Source organism: Coturnix japonica, chromosome 3 (genome assembly GCF_001577835.2).
Source record: "Coturnix japonica isolate 7356 chromosome 3, Coturnix japonica 2.1, whole genome shotgun sequence".
In the NCBI taxonomy this organism is placed as follows: domain Eukaryota; kingdom Metazoa; phylum Chordata; class Aves; order Galliformes; family Phasianidae; genus Coturnix; species Coturnix japonica.
Genome location: NC_029518.1, coordinates 26,459,794 through 26,485,324, shown reverse-complemented (window position 1 = coordinate 26,485,324; position 25,531 = coordinate 26,459,794). Strand labels below are relative to the sequence as shown.

Below are 25,531 nucleotides of genomic sequence, written 5' to 3'. Positions count from 1 at the left end.
TTTATGACAAGCAGACAAATTGACGTTGAAATAGAAAATCAATTTGGGACAAGTCTTTGGATAAGGCCATAGAATTGCTGTCCTTCTGAAGGAAGATTAAGAGAAGCCCCACTCTAATGCCCTAGACCTCTTCAAATCCTCTTGCTTACAGGAGGAAATAAAATAAAACAAGGCTTAGTAGCAATCTGTCCATTTACTACCAAGTTAAAGAAAAAAAAAAAAGAAAAAAAAAAGAAGAAATAAAAAAAAGAAGAAACAAAATCAACAAGAACAGATAAAAACAAAACAAAAAAAAAAAAACAACAGCAAACTAAACAGAAAACCAAGTGCCTATAAACTCCACGAGGCACTTTGTAATTGCTAGATGATTTAACAGAGATACCTTTAAGCAAAGACTTTATCAGACATGCAGGCAGCTGTGTCCATTTCAGAAAGAGAAAACAGTAATATCAGAACCACAGAACTTACAGGGAAAAGGTGAAAATGCATTTGTCTGCATCAGGAAAATTAAATTTCAAGCCAATTACACTCAGAAGGGATGACAAAAATGACAGAATCTGAGAAGTTTGTTAGTTCTGAAATGGCTCACAAGTAACCCACCATATTTTTTCTGCATAGACAACTGTTTCCTACAATTTCATCCCATAAAGCAGTGACCATCAGAGTAAGAAAACACTCTTTGAGGGGGAAAATAACAACAAAACACAAAAAATGTGTTTCCCTTTGTTGAAGATTCCACTAATTTCTGAGTGATTGAGAAGTCTGTCTACATAATTACGACATACATGCCTTATATATAGTGCATTTCCTCTGTAAGGCGAAGTGTATTGACAACAATCTGTTTGGAATATACAGAGATAGTAGTTTCTCTATTAAAAAGATTAAGATAGATTTTGCTTGGGCCAGTTTAGTGATCACAAGTGTCTTCCAGAACTTCCAGCACCTCCAGTAAAATGACACTATCAGCTCAAGAATGAATAAAGATTATAACTTATTTTGAATGAGCTTATTCATGATTATATGAATAAAGCCATCGTATTCAGTTCTATGAATAAGCTCATCCAGCTGCTTTGTGCTACACATAACACTACCCAAACCTCCTGCACCTTAATTCTCTTCTTTTCTCTCTTCCACAACTGTGAAAAATACTTTTCAATGCAACAAGAGAATATAGAAAATACGTGAATATAAATGAAAATACATTCCTAAGCAGTAAAGCAAATATTGAAAACCATTTAAAAGGTTTTGACAGTCAAGGAGCGATGTTTACTTCTAAGCCAAAAAAGACTGTACAACTTTAAAAATCACTTTAAAAAAAAAAAAAAAAAAAAAGAAAAGAAAAAAAAAAAAGAGGGAGAGAAGTACCAGAGATTTCAAAACAGGATATCTGAAATTTATCAAATGTAGTTATATCAAAATGGAAAAGCGACATTTTTTGTTTGTTTGAAGATGGCTGATGAAAGTTGTGTACACCATACATTACCAGAATGATGTAATATAGTAGCAAAACCCAGGATTTCTCTGGAATCTGCATTATTTAATGATAGCCATGCAACATTAAATTCATGCACTAACCTGCAAACTCGGGCAGGAAAATACAGATTCTGCCAGGACCGACAGAGGTATTTAGAGTGATCGATAACTCGAATCCAGTCTAACTCATCCATGGACACTTCAATGTAGTAGGAGTAAGACCTTTGGATTTTAAAATAAAGGATGGGTTAGAATATGAGCAGCCACATCTTGGATTTCAGTCATGTTGTAAAGAAGGCTATTTCCTCCTACTGCAGTCTCGTATCTAAAACATCTAAAGAGATCCGTATTTTAAACTTGCTTTGATAACAAATCCACATGCAGTTATGTTAAAAGATGTTTTCAGAATGACTTGAAATATCCTGACACACAATCTGCAGTAATCCAGTCCACCCTCTCTGATTCTGCTGCCAATGATGGCTTGTTCTTCTAAGTTCAGAGGACAGGTGTACGACGGTTGGCAGCAGAATATTTTTGACTAAACTGTCCTAAGGAGAATGTTTCTCACAGTCTCCACTCCCAGCTTCAGCAGCTACTAGTTGATTTACATCTTGTAGATGAGGGGCAATTTACAAGCTACTCACTACTTTCACCTCTCATATTTTTCAAAATCTCATTGAACACTGGGTTTACTTGACTGATCTGTGACAAATAGTTTAATATTGTATAAAGTTGTTTATTGCACCTATTAAAGTTTCACTTTTCCATCTTGCCAAAAAGAAAAGAGAAGCATAAACTGCATCTGAACTCACTTCAAAATAACTAAATAGCTAAAAAAACATATGAAACTTGTTTTGAATGACAACTGTAATTGATATTAAAAAGAAATTAATTTACAATTAAAAAAATATCTGAAGAACATCAATGTTTCCTGTAATGAAATAACAGAGCTTGCTCAAGAAAACAAAACTTTTGCAATTCTCATTCGTTAGCCTGCAACTACAAAAAAATACAGTATAAATAGCAAGTTCCATTGTTTTTAAAATGCCTGCATTAGCTATATTCTAAATTAAGAAAAAAATCTGTGATGACATTTTATAAAACAAATATATTCTGTTTGTCTGATAAAAAAAGCCTTGCAATTTTCCTTCTTAAACAGTTGCTCAGTTCAAATACGCATTATTTGATTTTTCATGCATTCCACAATAATCTAAAGAAGCTGTGCATAAATGGGATAAGGTATCCATGACAGTTTATACTTCATCAGTCTCCCTGTGAAGTGGTTTTTAATAAACACTGTATTTAGTTGGTAATTCCAGGTGCTGGAGCAGGTCCAAAGGAGGGCAACAAGGCTTGTGAAGGGCTTGGAGAATATGCCCTACAAGGAGAGACTGAAGGAACCGGGGCAGTTTAGTCTGGGGGAGAGGACGAGGGGAGACCTTATTGCTCTCTTCCAATACCTGAAAGGTGATTATAGTGAGAGCAGGGTTGGTCTCTGCTCACAGCTGACAGCTGACAGGAAGAGGGGAAATGGCCTCAAGTTGCTCCAGGGTAAGTTTAGGTTGGATATCAGGAAACACTTCTTTAAAGAAAGGGTTGTTAAGCACTGGAATAGGCTCCCCAGGGAGGTGGTTGAGTCACCATCCCTGGATGTGTTTAAAAACCATTTGGATGTGGTGCTTGGAGATATGATTTAGAGAGTTGTTAGTTAGGGTAATATGGTTAGGCTGTGGTTGGACTCGATGATTTAAGATCTTTTCCAGCCTGAGCAATTCAATGATTCTATTCCAAATAACTTTTTATTCCCTGAATTACTGTCAGAAATGTTATCTCTTGACAATTTTGACATACTGAAAAACTCTAAACAAACATTCTTCCAATGCCTAGGATGATATCTGTGCAAGAACTAGAATACCCAACTTTATACTAGTATTTGGAAATTAAATTGCAAATAGAAAACAAAACAACTAAAAGTATTTAAATTATGTAAGATTTCAATAAAAATATATTTAACGAAAACACAGAATACAATGAAATATCACGAGATATTTTAATACCACATAATAAGGTATTCCATATATGTAATAACAACTGTATTTTAAAAACAGTGTTTTTAAATAAAACTTGTCATTGTCATCCCCAGCATGGTTATCATGCTGTTTTAATAAAATCTTTATGAACATTTTGCATTTATGTGCTATCACAATTAAAAAATGCATTACCTTCCCTGTTTAAGTCAACTTGGCACCTACCGACTGTCTCTGTCCCACAGGAGTATTCGTATGTGGTTGATAATTGATGGCTGGCCTAGCTTGATTTCAATACCAGAACGGCAGTCATCATCAATTGGGTGCCGAGAGAAGCCATGATCCAAGTCATAGTTCTGAGTATCCCCATCTAATAAAGCAGACTTCAGCTCTCCTTTTACAACCTGGGCTCCATACTTCATTGTTGCAATATTTTCCCCAGGTACTACAAAGAAAAGAGTTGTTTACTATTTATACTCACATCATGCAAGTTAAACGTTCTAAACATCAACTATATGCAGTTAAAATGAAGATTGATTGACATTATCATTTCTCTAATACTGGCTACAAACAGACCCTCAGAGAAAGAATCATAAAAGGAGTCAGTGCAGAGCAATACCTCCTCTGTAAATCCATTGTTCCCAGCAATTCACAATTCCATTTCCTAAACCATAAGACACTGTTCTTTGCCGTTTAATACAGAGATGTAAAATTTAGAAATTATTTTCTCTGTTTTAATAAAACCTACTTTATATTTCCACAATATTGGATTATGAGCACAAAGTAATTATGCATTTTATAAATAGATCTTAGAAATTCTGTTTCTTCCATTTCATTTGATGCCACCTAGATCTTGTGTGATGAAAGAAGCCATCATTGACTAGCACATAGTATCTGTATTTCATGATTTTATAGAAATCTAACATGCCTTCCTTATTCAATTGCCAGTTTCCACCGAACAGAAATTTTTGGACTAATTTGTCTCTCTTTGCAATCAGTGTCCACAATCTCTCTCATTATTTCTGGGCCATTTCTTCCTGTCTTTTTGTCTTGAATTCGATTTTTTAAATTCATTTTTATTTTGAAGTAGAATGAAACTAAAACCATGTAAAATGCTACGAAAGCCAAGTGAACCTGAGAAAAAGACTATGAAGACTATGGAAAACTTCTTACTATTTAGCTTTGAGCCAACATGTTAAAACAAGTGACCATCTCAAAGTTATCAATCTGTGTAACCCAGGAACAAATGTCCCATCAGGAAAACTGGGGATAATGATAGTTAGCTACAAAGCAATCCACTGACCAACTACCCTGTTATAAAAACATTTTTAACAGCCTTCTTTAAGAAGAGAACCTGGAAAATATGACACCAGTGTTGGAAAAAAAACGTCCACCCCAAACTCTTCAAGTATGTTGGCAAGGGAAGTAGGAAATTTAACCCAATATTAATTATGTTAATTCTTATATCTAAAAAACATTCAGTGGTACACTTGAACATACAACATTTGAAGTGGTAAAAATTTAATTGTACTGTATTGTAGTATTTCTACACAAAAACTATAAATGTTGTAATGCACAACTGAAATTGCAAGAGGTCACCAGTGTTCCTACAGAGAAAGACCCAAAAGTCTGCCTGAACTAGTACCAAAACAACACAGAAATTCAAATTTTTAGAAAGCTGTGATTTTAGCGAAGATAGAAATTCTGAGATTAGCCACATATTGTTATTGTGATGTAAGGTGGCAGAGAAAGGAGTCACTTTGAAAAATGTATTTACTGAACAGTCAACAGAATGTCTTGTATTGATTTGTACAGTAGCACAATATTAGCTCAGATTTTTTAATACTAACTTCTAACAAAAAACAAAGGGGAGATAGAATTGCAAGAAATACATTATCTTTTTTCAAGGCTTATTCTGCATCACTGACAGACCACAGGGCAAACTTTGCGGTGTGGTAAATAGCCTATAAATCATATACTATATATAAAGCAACAGTATCTCCACAAAGCTCAGCATTAGATATTCTTGTTGAATTAACAGTGAGCACAAATAAGGGAAACCAAACAAAAGGCTTTTCATGCTTTTTTTGTGATTTTTTTTTTTTTTTTTTCCAAATTGTTTCCATTAAGCAATTCAGAAAATCTGTTTATGCTATTTGGGCAAACACGTAAACAGTAAAAAGAAACAAAACAACAATATTGGAGAAAAGATGGATGTTTTCATAAACAAGTCCGCATCAATGTAAAACCACTGAAATTCCATTTAGTACACAACAAATCATTTTTTCCCTCCAAAGATTTTCTATTACAATAACAATTCCTGAAGGAAAATATGTTCTTAAAACAAAGAACAATTCCTGAGATGCAAGCCAAGAAAACATGCTGACTAATGTTATTTCCCATTTCAGGAATAAAAACTCAAAGAACAAATTAATCATACCTTCCAGAGAACTACAGTACAGCAGTAACTAAAGGAGAGAAAACACAAAAATGCTTACTTAACATGCCCCTGTAGTTGAGGTCCATGTCCCGACTCTCAGAACGAATCTTAATGGCATCAAGGATGGCATCGGGTGACAACAATCCAGAAGGTCTTACAACATTTAGCAGTTCTGTTAGACTCATTAGTGGCAAACGCACCGCTTGCATGATTTCAGCGTGGTTTTCCTTGGGGTTATGTTTACACCAATTCATCAAGGCTTGAAAAATGTCCTTCTCAGGAGCTGCAAAAGAGTCCCTCAGTACAATACTTAGAAGAGCAGCCTGGAAGAGCAGGAGAAAAAGAAAAAAAGAAAAAAAGTTTTTGCTTGTTTATTTCTTTTAACAGGTCATTTAAACTTGCAATTATTAGAAATAAACTCCAAGAGTGACTACTAGAAACAGCACATAATAGAAGCATAAGTCCCCTTAAGATTCCTGAAACCTAATTAAGTTTCTCTGATGAATAAACAACAACAAAAAAATCCACATTAGTCTACAGTAACCGTACTATGAGTACTGCTCATCAAGACAATTTTCAGTTTCTGTACTGTTTTTATGCCTTGTTTTAGTTTCTTATTGAAGATTCAGTAAATCTCTAATAAAATACTAAGCAATATTATTTCTCTTGGTAGAATAATAAGATGGAATGGAAACGTGGAAAAAAAAAATCTATTTTATACCAAGTTACATTAAATTATGTAAGTAAATTTAAGGTAATAAACAATGTAAGAACTAATTTGGGGATTCAGTAGTACAATTCAAAACACTCCTTTAAACTTATACAGACATAACACAACTGATGCAATTGTGTCAGCTGAGGGTTGGAATTACCTTCTTAAACCATTTCTAATTACTTGGGCATCCTTATCCCTTTTCTCTTTCTTTTGGGACCAGCTTGTTATCACAGCAGGTAAAAACCCTCAGTGACTCCTACTCATGCAAATAATCCACAGATAGCAAAACGAGAACAAAAAGAACTGAATGAATTTTGACTTTCACTTAGCAAGTAAAATAATTAGAAGTCTGCCTCTGAAAGGCACAAATCTCTTTTACATGCCAGGATTGGTTAGAACAAATATTTCAGAAAGTATATGCCCTAGGAACTCAGATTTAATAAACTGATTATGACAGACTACTGTAGGGAGAAAACATCCCTTCCCTGCACAGTTAGCAAGTTAGTCAGCAAAGCAGAAATGTCTTGCACTTATTCAAGGCACAGATTCATCACAATTTTTCCACTATCACTTCTAACACCTTTTTCTTTATTCTTTTAAGTATAATTAAGTTATCTTTCATTCAAGATACTTAGCTGCTCCACTTAAACACTACTTGAGAACATTAAACCACTATTTTGCCTAGCTCAAAGACCATTCCGGAGAATGTAGAATAATTCAATAGCACAGAATTCCCTGAATCTTATACAAATATTTATGTATCTAACAACAACAAATATATTAAAACAAAATTAAACATACACCCTGCAATACCATCATATTACATGATTTCAGACTGCACAAATAATTAGCAACATAAATCATATAAAACCTCAGGATACTGTAGCCTACACTGTGGAAAAGTGCCTATGACAGAGATTGCCTATATCAAGAAATTAATAAAATGAAGTACCTTCTATCTTCAAATCTTTACAACTACTGGGCAACATTCAGAAACCAAATAATACTATCTCAAGGACAGATAAAAAAAAATACAAGGTAAGATAAAGTTGTGTGTAACCAGCTACCAGAATATTCTTGTATTTAGCTACAGTGTGTGGTCAGACCTAAATATGTGGATGAATGGATCACCAACGTTTTTACTTCATCTTGGTCTAAATATTTCCAATTGCCTCAGTCCCATGAATACCGAGTGATAACTGTTAACAAACTTAAGAGCTTATATTTTACACCATTAGTATTTTATCATAAAATGTATGCAAATAAAAATTAATAATCCCAAGGAAAAATGCAAACAAAAACTATACCTTAGAAAGTGACAAGAAGCCTTCGCTGGAGAGAACCTCCTGAGCATTTCTATCCATGAACATACAGCACATACAAGTTAATTTGGGAAGGGAATAAAGACTGGCAACATCAAATGTCATACAAACATTCTGAATATTAAGTATGGTGCAAAGATAATCAGATGTGGAATCCTCCAGTTCTGGAAACCCATACTTATGTGCCAGGCTTAGGAAGTCTAGGAGGACCTCCTCTTTCTCATCTCGTAGTGTGGCACGACCAGTGTAAATATATTTCATCAGCATGGCAAAAGCTTCTGCAGTTGTGTCCTGAAGAGGAATTTCTGCTTCAGGCTGAGACTCTCTCATTCCACCATACAGTAACGCTCTACAAGGAAGACAAAATTTGAGAAATTACAACCTAGAAATATCTGTTTGTTAATAAAACACAAAAAAACAAAACAAAAACAAAAACACATACAAAATGTAGAGAAACAAAGCATCAAGTAAGAACACAGGGGATGCACTTTATAGAAGCTACAAATGAAAAAGCTTTATACATGTCATTTAAAGGGCAGCTGAACACTGAAAACAGTGCAGAGCAAAGAATAATATTCTAATGCATTGTGCTTTTATTCTTTGGAACAATTGCTCCATCTCCACTTTGAGCAATAGCTGCAAAGCAGAAACTCAGTTGGGTTTTCTGTTGTTACTGATTTTTTGTTTGTTTTTAAAAAGTGTTAATGGTGAGAAAGAAAGAAAAAAGAAAAAATGGCAGAAAACAAATGAAACAACTAGTTCATCACCATAACAGCTCTGGTGGATTAAAGTAAAGAATAAAGGATCGAGAATCCTGGGATTTGTTAAACTCAACAAGAGACAACCCTAAAGATGTCCTGAATCTTTAGGGGGAAAAGAAAGAACTAAATACATCCATAATCTGTTGGATTTTATTTTGTTTTCTTTTTGAAGTGTGATATATGGCTTGAACACAATTTGCTCTCAAGCTTCAGTTTTGTCAAAGGGGTATATTAGTAACTAAATTAGAATGTAAATTCATAATAATCTTTTCCAGAAAAGTAATTCCATTTAGAGCTGAAAAGATCTGGATCTTTAAAATGTGTTACTATTATTCCTAGTTTTAAAATATTCTAGCCTGAATCAAACAGACCTTTTCAAATACTTGATTTCAACGCACCAAAAGTAAACTTCTGATGAATGTGGTCCACTGTACAGCAGAACTTTTCTGTTTCAAAGTTATTTTTCTCCTGAATTTATGAAAATAACTTCAAAGTCCAATTTAATGAAGGTCAAAAGAATAACATCATGACATGGTATTTATCTTCTTATATCTGGACACAATGATTTGATGTGCAGAGAAACATTCACATAGAAAAGGTCACACTCAATGGACAGATGATTACACACTGAAAAGTTCATGGAGAAACAATGTTTATCTTATCTGCATGAAAATTTGCAGTGAGCCTGACAAAAGCTATGCTTCACCTGAAATAATGGCACCTCGCAGCCAGGATTACTCTGTGTGCTGGAAAACGTTTCTTTTCCACAATAAAAGTAACGTCGCTATATTCTTCCCCATTCATCAGAGCGCCGATATGCTCCGACAGAATGTGAACATGGTCAATCTCCCCAACAGCGGTGTAAGGACGGAGTGGATGGCTGTTACTCATCTTGGAGGAATGATGATATTGATAGCCTACAGAGAGAAAGGAAATAACTACTGTAAAGGGCACAAATATTTAGAAATAGCAATGATGAAAAGTGCAGTTATGGAAAAAAAAAAAGAACTACTGTAAGCTCTCTATGATTCTCTCACATATTTATTACAAGGAAAACGAAACAAAGAGCTTTTCTATTCAAGGTAATTTATAACAGGTCTCAGGGCAGACTGCATCAACAACTCTAGTCAAAAATATTTCAGGGAATTCCATCATTGCACTCCTCCATCAATCCATCTACTTAAAAAAAGTTAAAATGAATAAAAATTAAACAATTTTAATTACAATCATCATTGTAAACAACTTTTGTCTGAATTAAAACACAAATTACTACAGAGAAAAGAGTGAGCTGACCAATTTAACTTCGCCTCAACTCTGAAACCTCTACTAAAATCAGTGATGAGTAAAACCAACAGTGTTTGTAAGCCATCCCTGAAGAACTCCAAGCAGCTTTCCAGAACTGGAAGAATATAACTGTTCAAAGTTATGCCTGATGCTTTTACAGACTAAGTCTCAGAGGCAAGAGCATCCAGAGGACTATTTCGGTCTTAAATCAGGTTTTCTTGTCAACATTCAGTTTACTTTTCAACAAAAAAGGTCAGCTCCCTCACATAATAATCACCTATAATTTCAGCGTCACTTCCTGTGCTACAACAACGGATCACATTCTTAATTGGCACATTTTTAGTGCTAAAGTAAGATGGTGTGTACAGAAAATGAAACCATATACTGCATGCAGCTAACACACTAATCTTCTATGTGAAATACTCGTGAAGTGAATGCATTTTAGCCATACTTTGAAGCATAATCAGAAAATGCATGTCTGTTTCCAGGTATTTTTACAGAACACAGAAAGAAAAACACGTGGATAGGAGATAATGTATTAATTGTACTTCAAAGCACCTGGAAACAACACAAAATCAAGATATCACAGAAACACCATTCTGAAGAACTTTAAACTAGGAAAAGTGCTAGAGATAGCAAATCAGATTGGAGAAAAATATAGCACAGTACATTGATGACAGATCACAGCATGAGTAGGAGCAGAACCCAGCTTCCCTCAGGCTGCCTGCCATTTGAATTCAAAGCTGTATGCCTGCAGAGACATTACAATGTGGAACAAGCAATACTGGCCAAGGCACTCAAGGCAGTCTAGCCATAACTGTATGAAGTTATTCTTCTACCTTGAAATAAAAATAATTTTTTTTTTTTTTACATCCTTCCCCCCCTCCACTCCCCCCATAACATAACATTTCCTCCATTCGCACTGGTTAATTTAGTTATTTAAAGTAATGCTGCACTGAAGAGATCTATGCAACACATCCAATTCTAATAACATTTGCTTTGTAACAAGAAAGATTAACTTAATTCACATCAATCAAGCTGCAACTAGCAACAGTATTTATTGCAGCATAATTACTTGAGAATGCATAGACAACAATGAAATTGAAATGTCCTCAAATTCTAAAACCTTTTATTACACTAAAGGAGCAAACAAAAGCATGTGTTTGTTACTCAGTTGCAAATCAAAAGCTTCCACATTACTTCATAACTTCCACGTCTTTTAAGTCTGTAAATACTGTTGTTGATCTTCATTGTTACGCACAATAGCCAGGCAACCTGACTAAATACAAATTACATGCATATTATCAAACAAAACATATTCTCCTCTCCTGCTAGTTCCATTTATCATTAATTAGAGAATTTCATTTAAGATGCTACATGCATGTATTAGGATGGGCACATTTTGGTTTTAAAATCTGTTTTACTTCCATTTTCTCTACATTATACTTTTTTGTTCATCCACATTGTTTTGTTTTGTTTGTTTTTTGTTTTTGGTTTTTTGTTTGTTTTTTTCCTGTAAAATTGGGAATAGGTACCGCTTGAATAAAACTGAGAGACAATAAAAGTGCTAAAATAAGAAAAAGCCTTAAAAGCCATTGGTTGCACACTCACTTTGTTTGCTGTATCTTCAGGTTTTGTCATATGCTAAGAGGGCAAAGAGCCCAAGGAAAATTGTTCCCATTTCAAAGAAATGAATAAAGAAGAAAGAGAATCAAAATAACACTTCCTTGCTAAGGGTACATAAACCTACCTCTAAACAAGCATAGTGTCTGAGCCAGAGGCATTTGCTAATAAGCTGATAATGACAGTCTGATATCAACATCCTGGACTAACACAAGTGACGAAAGTAGAAATTTCAAAGTTCTTTTGTGTCAGACGCAAACTAAGTTTTTTTCATAGATGTTCAGTGCCCCCCACACTGCTGGGATGGTCCATTATTCTCGATTACTAGTTTCAAACTGATCATCGAACCTACGGGATACAAAAACAGCTACAAGCCCTGGCTGAGCAGCCTTTCAAATGCTTGATGATGCAGAGGGTTGAAAACTTATGAGTCTGAGAGCTACACATGTGCATTATATACTTTCCATGGATAACACTAGTATACTGAAGAACTCAAATTTATTTGCCCATTTACTACACATTTCTAATGCAAGTTTCAACAGTACTCCACACAAAGCAGCACTGTATGAGAGCAGTCTTGTCTTGGAAATGTAGAACCAAATATTACATGACCTCAGATCCTCCCAGGCTGGATTATTTAGAGGTGTTTATACAGCCAGCCCTTGAAGAGATTAGCACGTTTCTTGTTTGAGGAAGTGAATAGTAATATACCAATTTAGCTGTGGCAAATTGCCACAAGCTTACCTGCATACCTAGACTTTACAACCAACATTCCTGGTTGTAACTCAAAGATTTAAATACACTAAAAAAAAAGACAGAAACGGCCTGGAGCTTGGCAAAATCCTTTATGATGAACTCTCCAGCATCATCTGTAATCACTGACATCCCATTCAGATACACGCATTTGCTCAAAGAAGAACATTTAATAAACTGCAGATAAAAGGCCAAGCCATTTATAAACCTCTCACTAGCACCATAACCTAATTTCCAGGAGCTATTAAAAGCTAATCGGGTGCTTCAGAAGTCAGCTGCTGCAGCTTTGTTCATGCCACAGATATAGGTTAAGTACACCCATCTCAGTAAGTTTGAGGAGCTATTAACATTGAAATGATTTTAAACCGCACCTATGAGATCAGAAAGGTCTACAAATCCCAGAATCGAAACAGAAGACCTACTTCCTGGTGGCCATCTTCAGTAGTAAGCGTGGAAAAACTGTGCCTTAGTATTTATTGTATAACGTAGCATGCAATATTATAAAGTATGTCAAGGTTAGAAAAAAAACACCAAGTCAGTTTCCAGCTTGCTACAATCCCTTTTTAATAAATAATCTATAACATGTTACAGCATGCAATACCGTGACCTACAAAACACAACATAAACCACAATGACTTCTTGACTAAACGACTCTCGAACCAGAACTGCAACAAAGACCAACACAATGTCACCTCCCTCCCCTGCCATTCGGGCTATCATTAAAGACAGCCCTCTGAAAAACAGTACTATTTCACTGAAAAAGGAGGAGAAATACTTTTATAGTGCACAGAAAAAAAGGATATAAGAAATTGTCCATGAATGCATTGGAATTTCTTTTTTTTTTTTTAAATTAAAAATTAATTAATTAATTAAAAAACATCAAAACTAATATATATATATATATATGTATATATATATATATGCACTCACACTATAAATATACACTATATATATACTACATATATATACTATACATATACTACTATATATACACTACATATATATGTATATATATATATACTATGTTCACACTATGTGTATATACACTATATATATATAGTGTATATATATGTGTATATATAGTATATACACATATATATTTACTATATTATATATATATTTACTATATAGTATATTTACTATATATATGTATAAACTATAGATATACTATATATAGTGCATATACATATATACTACATACTATATATACTATATATATGTAGTATTATATATACTATATATAAATAGTAACAAGAAGAAAATGCAATCAAAATAACACCCATGTTCCAGAAAAGAAATTCTTCACACTGAAGTACGTTCAGTTTGCAAAGGATTTCAGTTCACACATGTAAAGCTCTCATAAGCACCAGCAGTAAAACAAGTAGTTCTATGGCTTGATGCAAGCCCACAAAGCTATGAAAGCCTGCACACTGTTTCTTTTAGCTTCACAACAGGAGAAAGGACTGATGTGCTATTGATAGTTGTGATATTTAGAATTTGGTTGCAAATAAAATTTTAAATCACATTGACTTATATGTGAACAACTCACAGTGTCACCTGATTCAAAAGCTAACTAAATGAGGATAATTGGAATTAATCTGTATGAGATCTCCACAACATCCATAATAGTTTAAAAAAAGTAAATTCTAACTTTAATTAAAATCCTCATATCATATTAATTAACCAACTTTGTATATTAATAACTACCTCTGCATGTCCAAGGAACTAACTGGCCCTACTTATCCAATACCCAACAATAACATAATCCACAAAGTTTGAATTCATAGACTCAGAATGTGAAAAGCCAAATAAATGGAATTCCCAGAACTTTTAAGTCATCTCCAGCCCTTTTTTGTGGAAATAATCAAAAGAAAACTGGATGTTAACTCTATTTACCATGTCTTTCAATGACCAAAAATGTTCTTACTTCAAATATATGGACATTTACATCTCACTATGCCTTCCAGTTCCCAAGCATCGTTGTGCTACTGTTTTGCATTCTGCTTAGAGAGATATTCCTCTGACTGGACAACAAAAATAAGCTTAGCCACATACAAAGAATGAGGTAGTAGGATTTATTAAAACTCATGTGAAATCAATATTAATGCACTTGATGTGACATGGCTAAAATAGCATATAACTAAATCCTTAAGTTTCTCAGGAAAATATATTGGTGTACTCACCAGTAAAGCTCTCTGAAGGCCTACAATGGACGTAGCTTGTGGGCAGGTGACCAACTTCTTGAAAATTAGGGTTTTTTGCCATTCTGAACAACTGATAGATGGAACAGGAAGCTCATAGAAACACTAGTCAGCAACATCCAGCTGCATAGTAACAACTGTACCATATTCCTGAAACAATGCATAAAATATATCATTAAAAAGAGTTGGCATGTGGCAGTAATTGTTAAGAATACTTCTATATTCTATGAGAAATCTTTAAGAACCATTAGACCATAACATTAGAAGTATATTTTCTTTTTTTTTTTAAACAGTCATTTAATTTTGATAATACTTTTATTTCGACCAAAAAAGCAGCAATTCATTTTCTCATTATAAGGCACAAAAACAGTGATCATATTGTTTCTCCATATGAGTCTCTTAATTAAACTACTTCTATGCAATGTTTATCAAACAAACATTATTCCCCAAACATCCTGTAATTGGCCTTGACTAGCCCTAAGTGGAAGGCAGGAGGTGGCTGGTTTTTGTTTGGTTGTGGGGTTTCAGGTCTTGGGGTTAGGACAGGGATACCATCCAGAGGGACCTGGACAGGCTCAAAAAGTGGGCATACAAGAACCTAATGAGATTCAATAAGGCCAAGTGCAAGGTGTTGCACTTGGGTTAGGGCAATCCCACGTTTGTCTAAGGATTGAGAGAAGAATTCCTTCGGAGTAGCTCTGCTGAGAAGGACCTGGGGATCCTAATGGTAAAAAACCTGGACATGAGCCAGCAGTGTGCTCCTGCAACCTGGAAGACCAACTGTATCCTGGAGTGCATTAAGAAAGGGGTGGCCAACAGGGAGAAAGAGGTGATTGTCCCCCTCTACTCTGCCCTTGTGAGGACCAATCTGGGGTACTGCATCCAGGTCCGGGGCCCTCAGCACAAGAAAGACCTAGAGCTGTTGGAATGGGTCCAGAGGATGGCGACAGAGATGAGCAAAGGGCTGGAGCAACTCTCCTATGAAGAAAGGCTGAAGGAGTTGAGCTTGTTTAGCTTGTAGAAGACAGACTGGGAAAACCTCACTGCAGACTTCCAGTACTTGAAGGAAGCTTATAAACAAGAGGGAGACCGACATTTTAGGCACAGGGAGAACACTCACCTTAAAGCTTAAAACGCAAACAAAAAATTCAGTGATCGCAGCACAGCGCTTTTGGGACAGGTCTGTGCACTGAGCTTTAAAAGCAGTGCTAACAAGGGGCATTACTGGGGAGGTAAGATTACTGCTGCACTGAGAACAATTTAACAGTCTGGCTTTTTTATTATTTGATAGCACAATGATTTAAGTCAATCGTTATTTGAATGAGTCATAGAAGGGCACGGTTTGCAGTAGTAGCTTGTACTATGAACCCAACAGAGCCTGATAAAGCACTACGTGCTATCACCACCCAAACACGTCGAGCTAACTTAAGAAGAAAGCTACAGCACAGCATCGATAAGCACTGCGGGCAGCAGTGCCACACGCTGAGCACCTGCCAAGGTCACACCCGAAGCAACTCGGGGCTAAGCGACCCGGAGCCGCGGTTCCTCACTGAGGGCTCTCGGAGGCCGCTCAGCCGGCAGCCACCCCGGGCCCGCACAAATGATGCTCGGCTGACAGCTCGGCTCCCAGCGGACTCAGCACTGAGTTTTCAGCCGCTGAAGGGCAGAAACCCGCCACAAGGGAAGCCCCAGGCGCCGCCCGACCACTACAAGCGCTGCTCAGGCGGGAGGCGAAGCCACAACGTCCCCAGCCACCAGACCACAATCATCCCCTCCACTCACCAGCCCCGACGACGACCAGGCCTCCACCCTCCACAACCCGGCGCAACCGCAACGTCAGTCGCTGCGATGACGCCATCAGTAACAGCCGCCGTTCTCCTGCGTGTTGACGTAGGCGGGCCGGGCCGGTGTGGGGAGGGGTTGTGGGATATTGAGTGTTTGCTTGTTCCTGCCGGGCTCTTGGAAATCAGCTTCTACATTCGCACATCGCCGTGTTGGCACAGGGTGCACAGGGAGGTGATGCAGTCACCAGCCCTGGAGGTGTTCAAGAGCTGTGTGGATGTGGCACTGAGGGACGTGGTCAGAGGGCATGGTAGAGGTGAGCTGGCGGTTGGACAAGATGATCTTAGAGGTCTTTTCCTTACCTTAATGATTCTGTGATTCTATGAACTGCTTGAAATCAGCAGAACCTCTTACCGTCTATAAAAAGAATGTGAATTTGTCTCACAAATGTGCAATTGCCATTTAATTCGGTGCTTTTTTTAGCAGGAAAAAAAAATGCAAAATTAGAATTTCCTATAATCATTAATATACATTTCACAAGATCTCCCATATTAATACTAAGCAGAGAACATTAAGTTGAGGCTACTGCTTCCTGTGTAGCTGTCTACTGAATTATGCACGCACACCCTTCGACATAGAAATGTGCAGTTTACAAACTATTCCTCTTAATTACTGGATTCCATATAATTGTGTCAATAGCATTTCCAGTCACACCTGTGCTTTGAAGTGTCACGAAACACACTGGAGTAAAATACTGTGTGTAGATAAAATACAAACTACTCAACTCATTACAAGGGTAGATGATAGCAGGACAAGGGGGAATGTTAAGGGAAGGAAGATATAGGTTGGATATCAGGGAAGTTTTTTACAAAGGGAGTGGTGAGGTGCTAGAACAGGCTGCCCAGAGGGGCTGTGGATGCCCTGTCACTGGAGGTGTTCTAGGCCAGGATGGATGGGGCCCTGGGCAGCCTGGTCTAGCATTTGATATGAAGGTTGGCAGCCCTGAATGTGGCAGGGGGTTTGGAGCTTCATGATCCTTGAGGTCCCTTCCAGCCCAGGCCTTTCTATGATTCTATGAAACTACTTACTTAATTTACATGCTTGTAAAACGTAGAGATTTTCCTTGTCAGTAAATACGCAATGCAACTTCAGAAGTTGTATCTGTATTGATGGTAAATAGTTTTAGATAGCTTCACTCACTAGCATTAGCCTAAATAACCTCTATCACAATCTACTGCAAGATTCTGGTTGGGAAGCAAATGCAGTCAGTGCTTGCGCTTCTGCTGAGTTTCACTTCATTTTAAGTTCCTTATTTCAGAACAAGAGCATTAGAAGGGATGCAGTTTAGTAATGAAAAAATACATAAGCTGCAAACAAGAGAGCTCTGTCTCATACTGATAGCTCTCCTTCTTGGCTCTACTCACATCTAAGGGGCTACTAACTTCAAAAGATATCATACTAAACCTATACAACAACAGTCTTCAATTAAGAATTTTCTTAATTGCTCCTGTAAGGAAGTATGAAATATTGTGTATGTCTTTTTCAAAGTAGGGTGAGGTTTCCTGAGTCACTTGAGCCAAGCTAAATTTCCACTAAAGGGATCAGTTTTACTTGTTCAGGAAACTGAGAAGCCTTGAAATCCTTAATTTCTGTTTAATGATCTTGGCATAAAGCTAACCCAGCATTTAAGAACATCATTAAGAACCATCAACTTTTTAAGTAGCCTGCCTAGGTTTGGGTGCAACATCAAAAGCACCGCATCTAGGGGGAAGTTGGCTGAGATTGTTTAGTGACAGCTATTAAGGCTGCTCAGTTTCTCACATCTTGCTATGAACAGTTGGAACTACATCCTCCCTCTCATAATGACCTAGCATACAAGGGAATCATCAATTACAGAGAAACAAGACAGGGGACAGGCTAGGTATTCTAGAAATATAGGAGGGCACACAGAATGCAAACATGAGCTAGTTGTAGGAAACAGCAAGGGGTTAGAAACTGAAAGACAAGATTACATATGCATTGCACCTGTAAGGCACACCTATAGTACAGTATAGGCTTAAGTAGAGACCACACAGAAAATAATACACAAAATTTAATTTGAAGTATCTGGTTTCTTTTATGAAGAGTTGTTTCATAAATCAAAAAAGAGATCGTCTTCTGAGTTACTGTTTCTACCTTCCAATAAATCTATGGTTGTTTGTACATCTGTAGGGGGCTTTTGTCAGGGCAATGGTTTTCATTTTCACATTCTGTTTTTCAACACCTATAACAAGCTCAGTGGAATCATGTTGCATATTTTACTTATTTCCAATTGAAAACAATATCTTGCATTAACTTTACTGATTTTTTGCATGGAGCTCTGTAAAATTACTGAATTTAAAAGGTCTGTTGTTAAGCTGAGGTGTAGAGAATTAAGCATTTTTCAGACAAGAAGACAGGACAATAGTACTTACTATTTGTCACTAGTATCTACATTAGCACAATAGAAATTGAATCCAATACTTTCTACACTTCTCTTTTAACTGAATAGTTAGGGAATTATTGAACAAGTTAATGAAAACTGCACACTATCATTAAGTATCCTGCTATTCAAGTTATCTTCACAACTGTATTCCCAACAAATATTATATCCTTCATGACCAGGTTTCTCTTGAAAAAAATAAATAAATCCATGGACCAAAACAGTGTTTTGTTTACCTGGGATTCAAGAATTAGCAAAGATACATGTCATACTGCTTTAGAAATGACTTTTCATCAGTGCTTTATTTCAAAGTGAATTGCAATGCCATTTCACTATCCAGTAGTCACATAACTGAAGACTCAGCAGGAGTTACATGGTACTAGGAAGAATCACAATAAAACAGTGCAGAGAAATTTGCTTTGGTTTTGTTAACCAAAACTTGGCAAGTTTTCCACTCTTCATACAAATATACAAGTATAATTTCAGTAACCATCACTGGCTTTGAGGGGGCAGATCAAAATGCCTGCTAGTAGGAAGCTATTTTAGATACTCTTTCTCACTAAATTCCTAAAACAGAATTGTACAGAGTCTGTAAGTGGAATAGAGCCCCAGACTTGCATCAGAACACAAATTATGAACAAGTTCCTTCTAGTGTTGGAAGAGACAAAGAGGGCCACTGGCAGTTAAGATCTATGAGACCTCTTTTGTTGACTGGCAATCAGCAGAAGACAGAAGTTTAACTACTGAATTCTTCCTGCTGGACTAATTAACTGCCTCTACAGAGCTTCGTGTTCCAGGAAAAGCTGTTTAAGTCTGGTCAATGAAGGGTTTTGCTTGGCATAACATAAATCAGACTTTCACAAACATGCTGCTACTCAAGTCTTGATATTTTATTTTCTAGTATACAGGGAGGTGCACAAAGACTTCAGGGTATCTTTGACTTCATTGAAAAAAAAAAAAACAACACAAAAAACCCATATGCTCCTCGCTGAAGCTCATGAGCTTCATGATTCAAAAATTCAGGATTTTTTGTTTGTTAGCTTATGTTACATAGTGTGAAATAAAGTAAACTTCAGGTCACATACCTTAGAGAGATTAGTGAAATATTGGTAGAATCTGTTCAAGGGCAGAGTACATATTTGTGCTCTTAAAAAGATGGGTAAGGATTCCTAATCAGAAGCAAATTGCAGTGGCATCACAGGAGAACAGGATAACTTCAGAAGAAAATCTGAACGTGATTGATTCCTCTCCATTAAGCAATAATTTTACAAACACTGCTATAGATTTTATCCAGAGAACTGAAAGTTTGTATTTCTTATACAGTATATTTCCTTAGATCTAAGTGAGAGTCACCATATGTTTAGGATTCAAAATTTCAATCCAGTAGCCATCAGGATCCTGGACAAATGCAAGTCCTTTCATTTTACCTATTGGGAAAAAAAGTAGAAGAAATGATGAACGCAAGATGAAGGTAAGGCCATATGACTAAATCTTAATGTCAAATGCAATTACATTCAATTTTTCTTTCTTCCTTTTGTATGAGTATTAATTCAACTTTAGACAGCTACTTCTGAAAACATCCAGGTTAGCTTTTAATCACAACTTGACCTTTGTGTACTAAACTGTTAACCTGATACTTAATAAAGCTGCACATTAAAGTCATTATGAAATCCTATCTTTCATTGATTTATTTATTTTTTATTTTTTTAAACCCCTGCAAATGTTCATCCTCTAATTTGGGAAAAATATTTTTGTGTTCCAGGATATTTTGCTAAACTGTTCTGCCAGTATAAAGTTCTTTGTTCCTCAGCCCTGTTCATTCCTGCCTACACAGTGAAGTTTTGTGCACTACTAGTTTTTATTTGGTTAATCCCCACTCCCAATCTGGTTTACAGCACACATTTGCATTACTGTGTAAAATAGAAGAGTGCAGGAATGTTTTAAACTGTTAGTAAAAAAATATTCTTCACAAAAATAGTGTCCCCAAAGTATTCGTCAACAGTGTGAATTGCAACAGCACAGCTTAACATTTTATCTTAGACACACAGTTTCAATTATACTTACTCTATTACCCTGTTTACTGTAACAGAACCAATGTTAATGCTTATTATATTCTAGTTATAAAAACTTCTGAGAGAATAGGAGCTGTGATTCAGTAATATAGTGGGGAAAAAAAATACCAAGAACTCTCTCATCCAGCCCCACAAACAATGGATGCTAAATCCAAAACCTTTTCATCTTTGACATTTGTTGCATCAGTTTAAATTCCTAATGTTATAAACTGGTTTTGCAATTTTTTATTTTTATATTTTTTTAAATATAAACAAACAGGACAATTTTGCATTGTCAGCTTTGTGCTGACACTCTAAGGAGTGACAACTATAGCAGTGTATCACTGAGCTGTCCAGTACAAAAATCTACCAGGCACAGTATATTAAAATCAAACAACTGAAAAAGACAAAAACAAAACAACAACGAAATAAATCCACATTTGTATTTCTGGTTAAGACTTACCATCATCTGGTTTCTTCACAAATTTCACTCCTAGTTCTTCGAACCTTTTACAAGCTTTATAAACATCAGGGACAGCAATTCCAATGTGCCCTGTAAAACAGGGTAAAGACAGTAAAGTACAATGTAAGTATTTCTATGCGATTGAGGAAAAAGTTTGCTCAGCATTTCATGATCTGCAATAAGTTCTTATGCATATACAAAGGATATGATGAACTCAAGAAAATCATTGCTTCCAGCAAGAAGATCATTTCAGAACTTAACAGTATCTTCCTTGAGAAAGCTGGCTTTTTAATAATGATTTTAAAATAGGAACTTTACAGTTATTCATTTCATTTGGATGAGAAGATTATTTTTTTCCTACTGCAGATAAGTTATTCAAACTATTTTATCTGTACTGCCTTTCTAGAGGCACACCTACGTAACAGGATTTTGTTGCGTTTGCTTAGCTCAGTATTGCAAGGCATTCATTATTAGTGCTGTATTAGTAGATACTAACAGCTGCACCTTGCAAGGCCTGAACTTACAAATAACTTCAGTTTTAAATGTCAAGTGGCTATATTGAGTACAAGACTTATTTCACATACCAACGACCTTTCAAGCACTCAAAATATCAAGTTGAGCCACATGAATGCTATCCTTGGTGCTACAGATGAATTCTCCTTCTAGCTTAAAAGAGGTCACCAGTGCATTACAAAACAGAAATCCAAATTTATAATCAATCTGAACATTGTTATAATCCAGTATGCAAGAACAATTATTGAACTTCATTGAGTAGTTAGTATTAAAATGTGTCTGCTTGACAAAAAATTAGGTTTATAACAAGTGCAGTTGTGGCTTTTTACTCTGAAACACATTTAACTATTTTTATGAGTTTTCATGCATACACGCTGGAAGAAGTAAATTAAAGAGCAGCACTTACACTTCAAAGTACCTTACTTGAAAAGTCTTTTTGCCTATACAAATTTTACATGATTACCAATTTCCCCTAAAATAAAGCCTACAACATACTTAACCTTTGCATTGATTTCATACAAATGTTTTATAAAGAGAAAACTGAACCTCCTTTTTTCCTAAATACACAAAGCAAAACTGTAAGTCAAAGCACAGTAAAACAAAGCATTGGAACAACATGCACTAAACAAAAAACCTACCAAATCCTCGGGGATCTGAATTGCCATTATGATAGGACTGCTTTTCATCATTTTCAGTGCCCCAGTTGCTGTAAAAAAGAATTATTACACATTAAAGAAAAGCATCAAAACCAATTCTTGAGTGTGTAGCTTCCTCAGGAAGGCAGTTTGTTTCTTCTAAAAAACAGAGAACTTCAATTGTTGGCTACATTCATTAAACTATCAAGACTTTATCTTAACACAGATTCTTCACAGTAGACATCAGGGCTAATTCAGTCAAATTCATACCCTTCACTAGTACTCAGTTTCCACGTTTGAATGAGTCTGAGAAACACTCCTATCTCATTCAGATTGCAAGGACAGTTCTGATGCATGGGTCAGTTTACTCAGTAACGGTAATTAATTAACACAGAATGGTGAAGTAAGCTAAGCACGATGGCAGGGTATTTGTGAGAACCTCTCTTTCCCCAATCTTAATTATAATCATTAGTATTATCAAAAATTTTCCAGTTCATATGATGTGTTTTGACTTAATACCTCCTTGTATTAGAGATCGAAAGCAATAGTTAATCCATTACTGGGCAACTTCAGAGGATGCAAAAGAAGTTCTAACTGCAACACTTTTGCTTCAATCCCACTGTTTCCCTCCCCAGGTGGGCAAACATTATTTGATACACTACTGTTTACCTTTTAGTATCACTGGAAAGAGAAAGATTAAACTTGCCAAGTATCTAAGATCTCAGCTATATTTTAAGGCTTATTATATAACAGTAAAGATGTTTCCACAGTAATTACTACATTTGTTTTCAATTCAACAGGACCGTACATTCATCCACTTCCCTTAATTGCCATTAAGTGTCATCTCTCGTTGTATTAGCACTTACTGTGTCAATTCAAGCGTAGCTTTTCTGGAGAAGGTCCAAGGTGTTCTCTCAGCTTTATCTTTTGGAATATCATTTTTATCTTCATAACCCAGGAAATACAGCGAGAACTTCATAGGAGGAAAGTCAAATTTTTGAAGCAGCCTACATGGCAAAAATTATTTTGGAACAGTAACTAGAAAAGATAACCACAAAGCCTGAAAATACAAGTGGAAGAATTACAGGTGCAATTTTTACCTTTCTGACTGCAATCCACACCTTAAAGTAGCTACATTTTGAATTCTCAATTGAATTCTCAAATAGAAACTTTCCAGCACACCTTATAATCTATAAAACCTAGAAGAATCAGATGCTTAAAAGCAATCAGTAGATGAACAGCAAAACCAGAACAAAGGTTCAAGTCTGAAGCTGCCATTTTGTTACCTTTTACATATTTTCTCAGGAAGGTAATAGATAATTTAGCAGATAATTTAACTTCCAGGTTTATAAAAATTATTCCTATTAAAAGCATTATTACAAAAGTTACCAGTTGAGAGTAGAATCAGGGAGGGGAAAGTTGTACAAGTTGTACGCTGATGATTAATGACCTACTTAAAAGGGGAAAAAAGATTTCCAGACAAAGCCACTTTTAGTTCATTTGCAATTTAGGCATTAAATATACTGTGGAAGTTCCCAGAGATTGGCAGGCTACCCAAGCTGGCACTAGCAAATAGGCCAGCACTGTTGTCATAGTTAATTAGTATAACTATGTAACAAAAAATGTAACAAAAAAACTTTTCATCAGAATGAAGAAACAACCAAAGTTATTGTGGTATACAACTTCCACTTACGTCATTCCAAGAACTCTTGTATAGAAATCCAATGACTTCTTAGGATCCTTTACTCTTAACATTGTCTGCTGAAACATAAAATCCTAGGAGGGGGGGGGAAAAAGAAAAAAAGAGGTACTTTTATTACACATCAAAAAGAATTTAATTGTGTGTCAGCAAAGATATCAGTCAATAATGGAAACCAAACCCAACAGGTCTAGAAGTAACAAATACAGTACTACATACAATGTAAATATGGTATTCTACTTTAGAATATTCCAAGTTGGAAGGGACCCACAAGGATCACCAAGTCCATCTCCTGGCTCCACTCAGCACCACCTAGAAATCAGACCATTCTGCTGAGAGTACTGTCCAAATGCCTCTCGAACTCCAGCATCTTGGTGCCACCACTACTGCACTGGGTGCCTGTACCCCATCCCAGCTGCAGGATGCAGTAGCACCCTTGCTCAGGTAGGTGGCTGCCCAGCTCTCCACTTTGTCAATATCTCTTTACCCTTGAGGGAGTCAACAGCTTCTCCCAATTCAGTGTCATCCACAAACATCCTTAGTACACTTTCCAGAGCTGAAACCACATCACATTAAAGAGACTGGACACAAAACAGAGCCCTGCAGAACCCCACCAGCCCCACTCACTGCAGCCCTTTGCGCCTGAGCCATCGGCCAATAGTGATGGATTTAGAACGGTTTAAATGCTACTGCATGCTTCCCCTAAGAGAGCAGCCTCTATCCTGCAGCAGTGGCATAGGAAGTTAAAGAGTCAAGCGGAGGAGGGGGCAAGGTATTTGTAACGCCGGACTTTGCCTCTGAAGTAATTTAAGACAATACAACAGAGAGCAGGGACAATTCGCTCCCCTGAGCTGAGTTTGGTTAAAGGCTTAACCAAACACCAGCACATTCGCACAAGTGCTAATCCGGACAAGCGTGCCACTGCAGCTCTGATTTCAGAACGAGTCGGAACCACCGCAGCAGCTGCACAGACCCGAACTCACCGGAACCTCCCTCACCCGCCCAGCCCCATGCTGCAGCCCGGCCATGGCACGTCCGCACGCCAAAGGGCGGTAGTACTGCCGGTACTGCCGGTACCGCCACGGCCGCCGCAGCCTCCGCCGCTTGCAGCCCTGCTCCAGCCCACCCAGCCCACCTTCGTGCTGGGATCCGGTTCCGAGCAAACTCCATAAGCAGCCTCGTCACTCAGGCCGCTCGGTTCCGCCATGTTGGACGCGGAGAAAAGGAGGTGGGAGGAGAAGGCAGCGCAAAAAGGCGGAGCTCCGCCCAGCAGTCCTTCAATTACATGCAAGGGGTCCTGTGTATCCGACCAGCTGCTCAGCACCCAA

At 36.7% G+C, this 25,531-nt stretch overlaps 2 protein-coding genes across 2 annotated transcripts in view; both read right to left on the bottom strand.

Annotated features, from left to right (window-relative positions):
- Window positions 1-16,475, bottom strand: part of BTBD9 (BTB domain containing 9) — a 107,321-nt gene extending 90,846 nt beyond the window's left edge. The window contains exons 1-7 of the mRNA XM_015857669.2: window positions 16,382-16,475; window positions 14,582-14,749; window positions 9,445-9,655; window positions 7,963-8,326; window positions 5,999-6,263; window positions 3,726-3,945; window positions 1,576-1,695 (exon numbers count right to left, since the gene is read on the bottom strand). Of these exons, the coding sequence (XP_015713155.1) occupies window positions 1,576-1,695; window positions 3,726-3,945; window positions 5,999-6,263; window positions 7,963-8,326; window positions 9,445-9,655; window positions 14,582-14,663 (1,262 nt within the window). The 5' untranslated portion in view covers window positions 14,664-14,749; window positions 16,382-16,475. The remainder of the gene's footprint in view (window positions 1-1,575; window positions 1,696-3,725; window positions 3,946-5,998; window positions 6,264-7,962; window positions 8,327-9,444; window positions 9,656-14,581; window positions 14,750-16,381) is intronic.
- Window positions 16,476-19,711: 3,236 nt separating this feature from the next.
- GLO1 (glyoxalase I) lies at window positions 19,712-25,467 on the bottom strand. Its single transcript, XM_015857670.1, has 6 exons — window positions 25,339-25,467; window positions 24,198-24,280; window positions 23,371-23,511; window positions 22,508-22,575; window positions 21,357-21,446; window positions 19,712-20,269 (listed from the first exon to the last, which is right to left on the bottom strand). Exons 1-6 carry the CDS (start codon window positions 25,408-25,410, stop codon window positions 20,181-20,183), a joined length of 543 nt encoding a protein of 180 aa, XP_015713156.1. The 5' UTR covers window positions 25,411-25,467; the 3' UTR covers window positions 19,712-20,180.
- Between the last annotated feature and the right edge of the window lie 64 nt (window positions 25,468-25,531).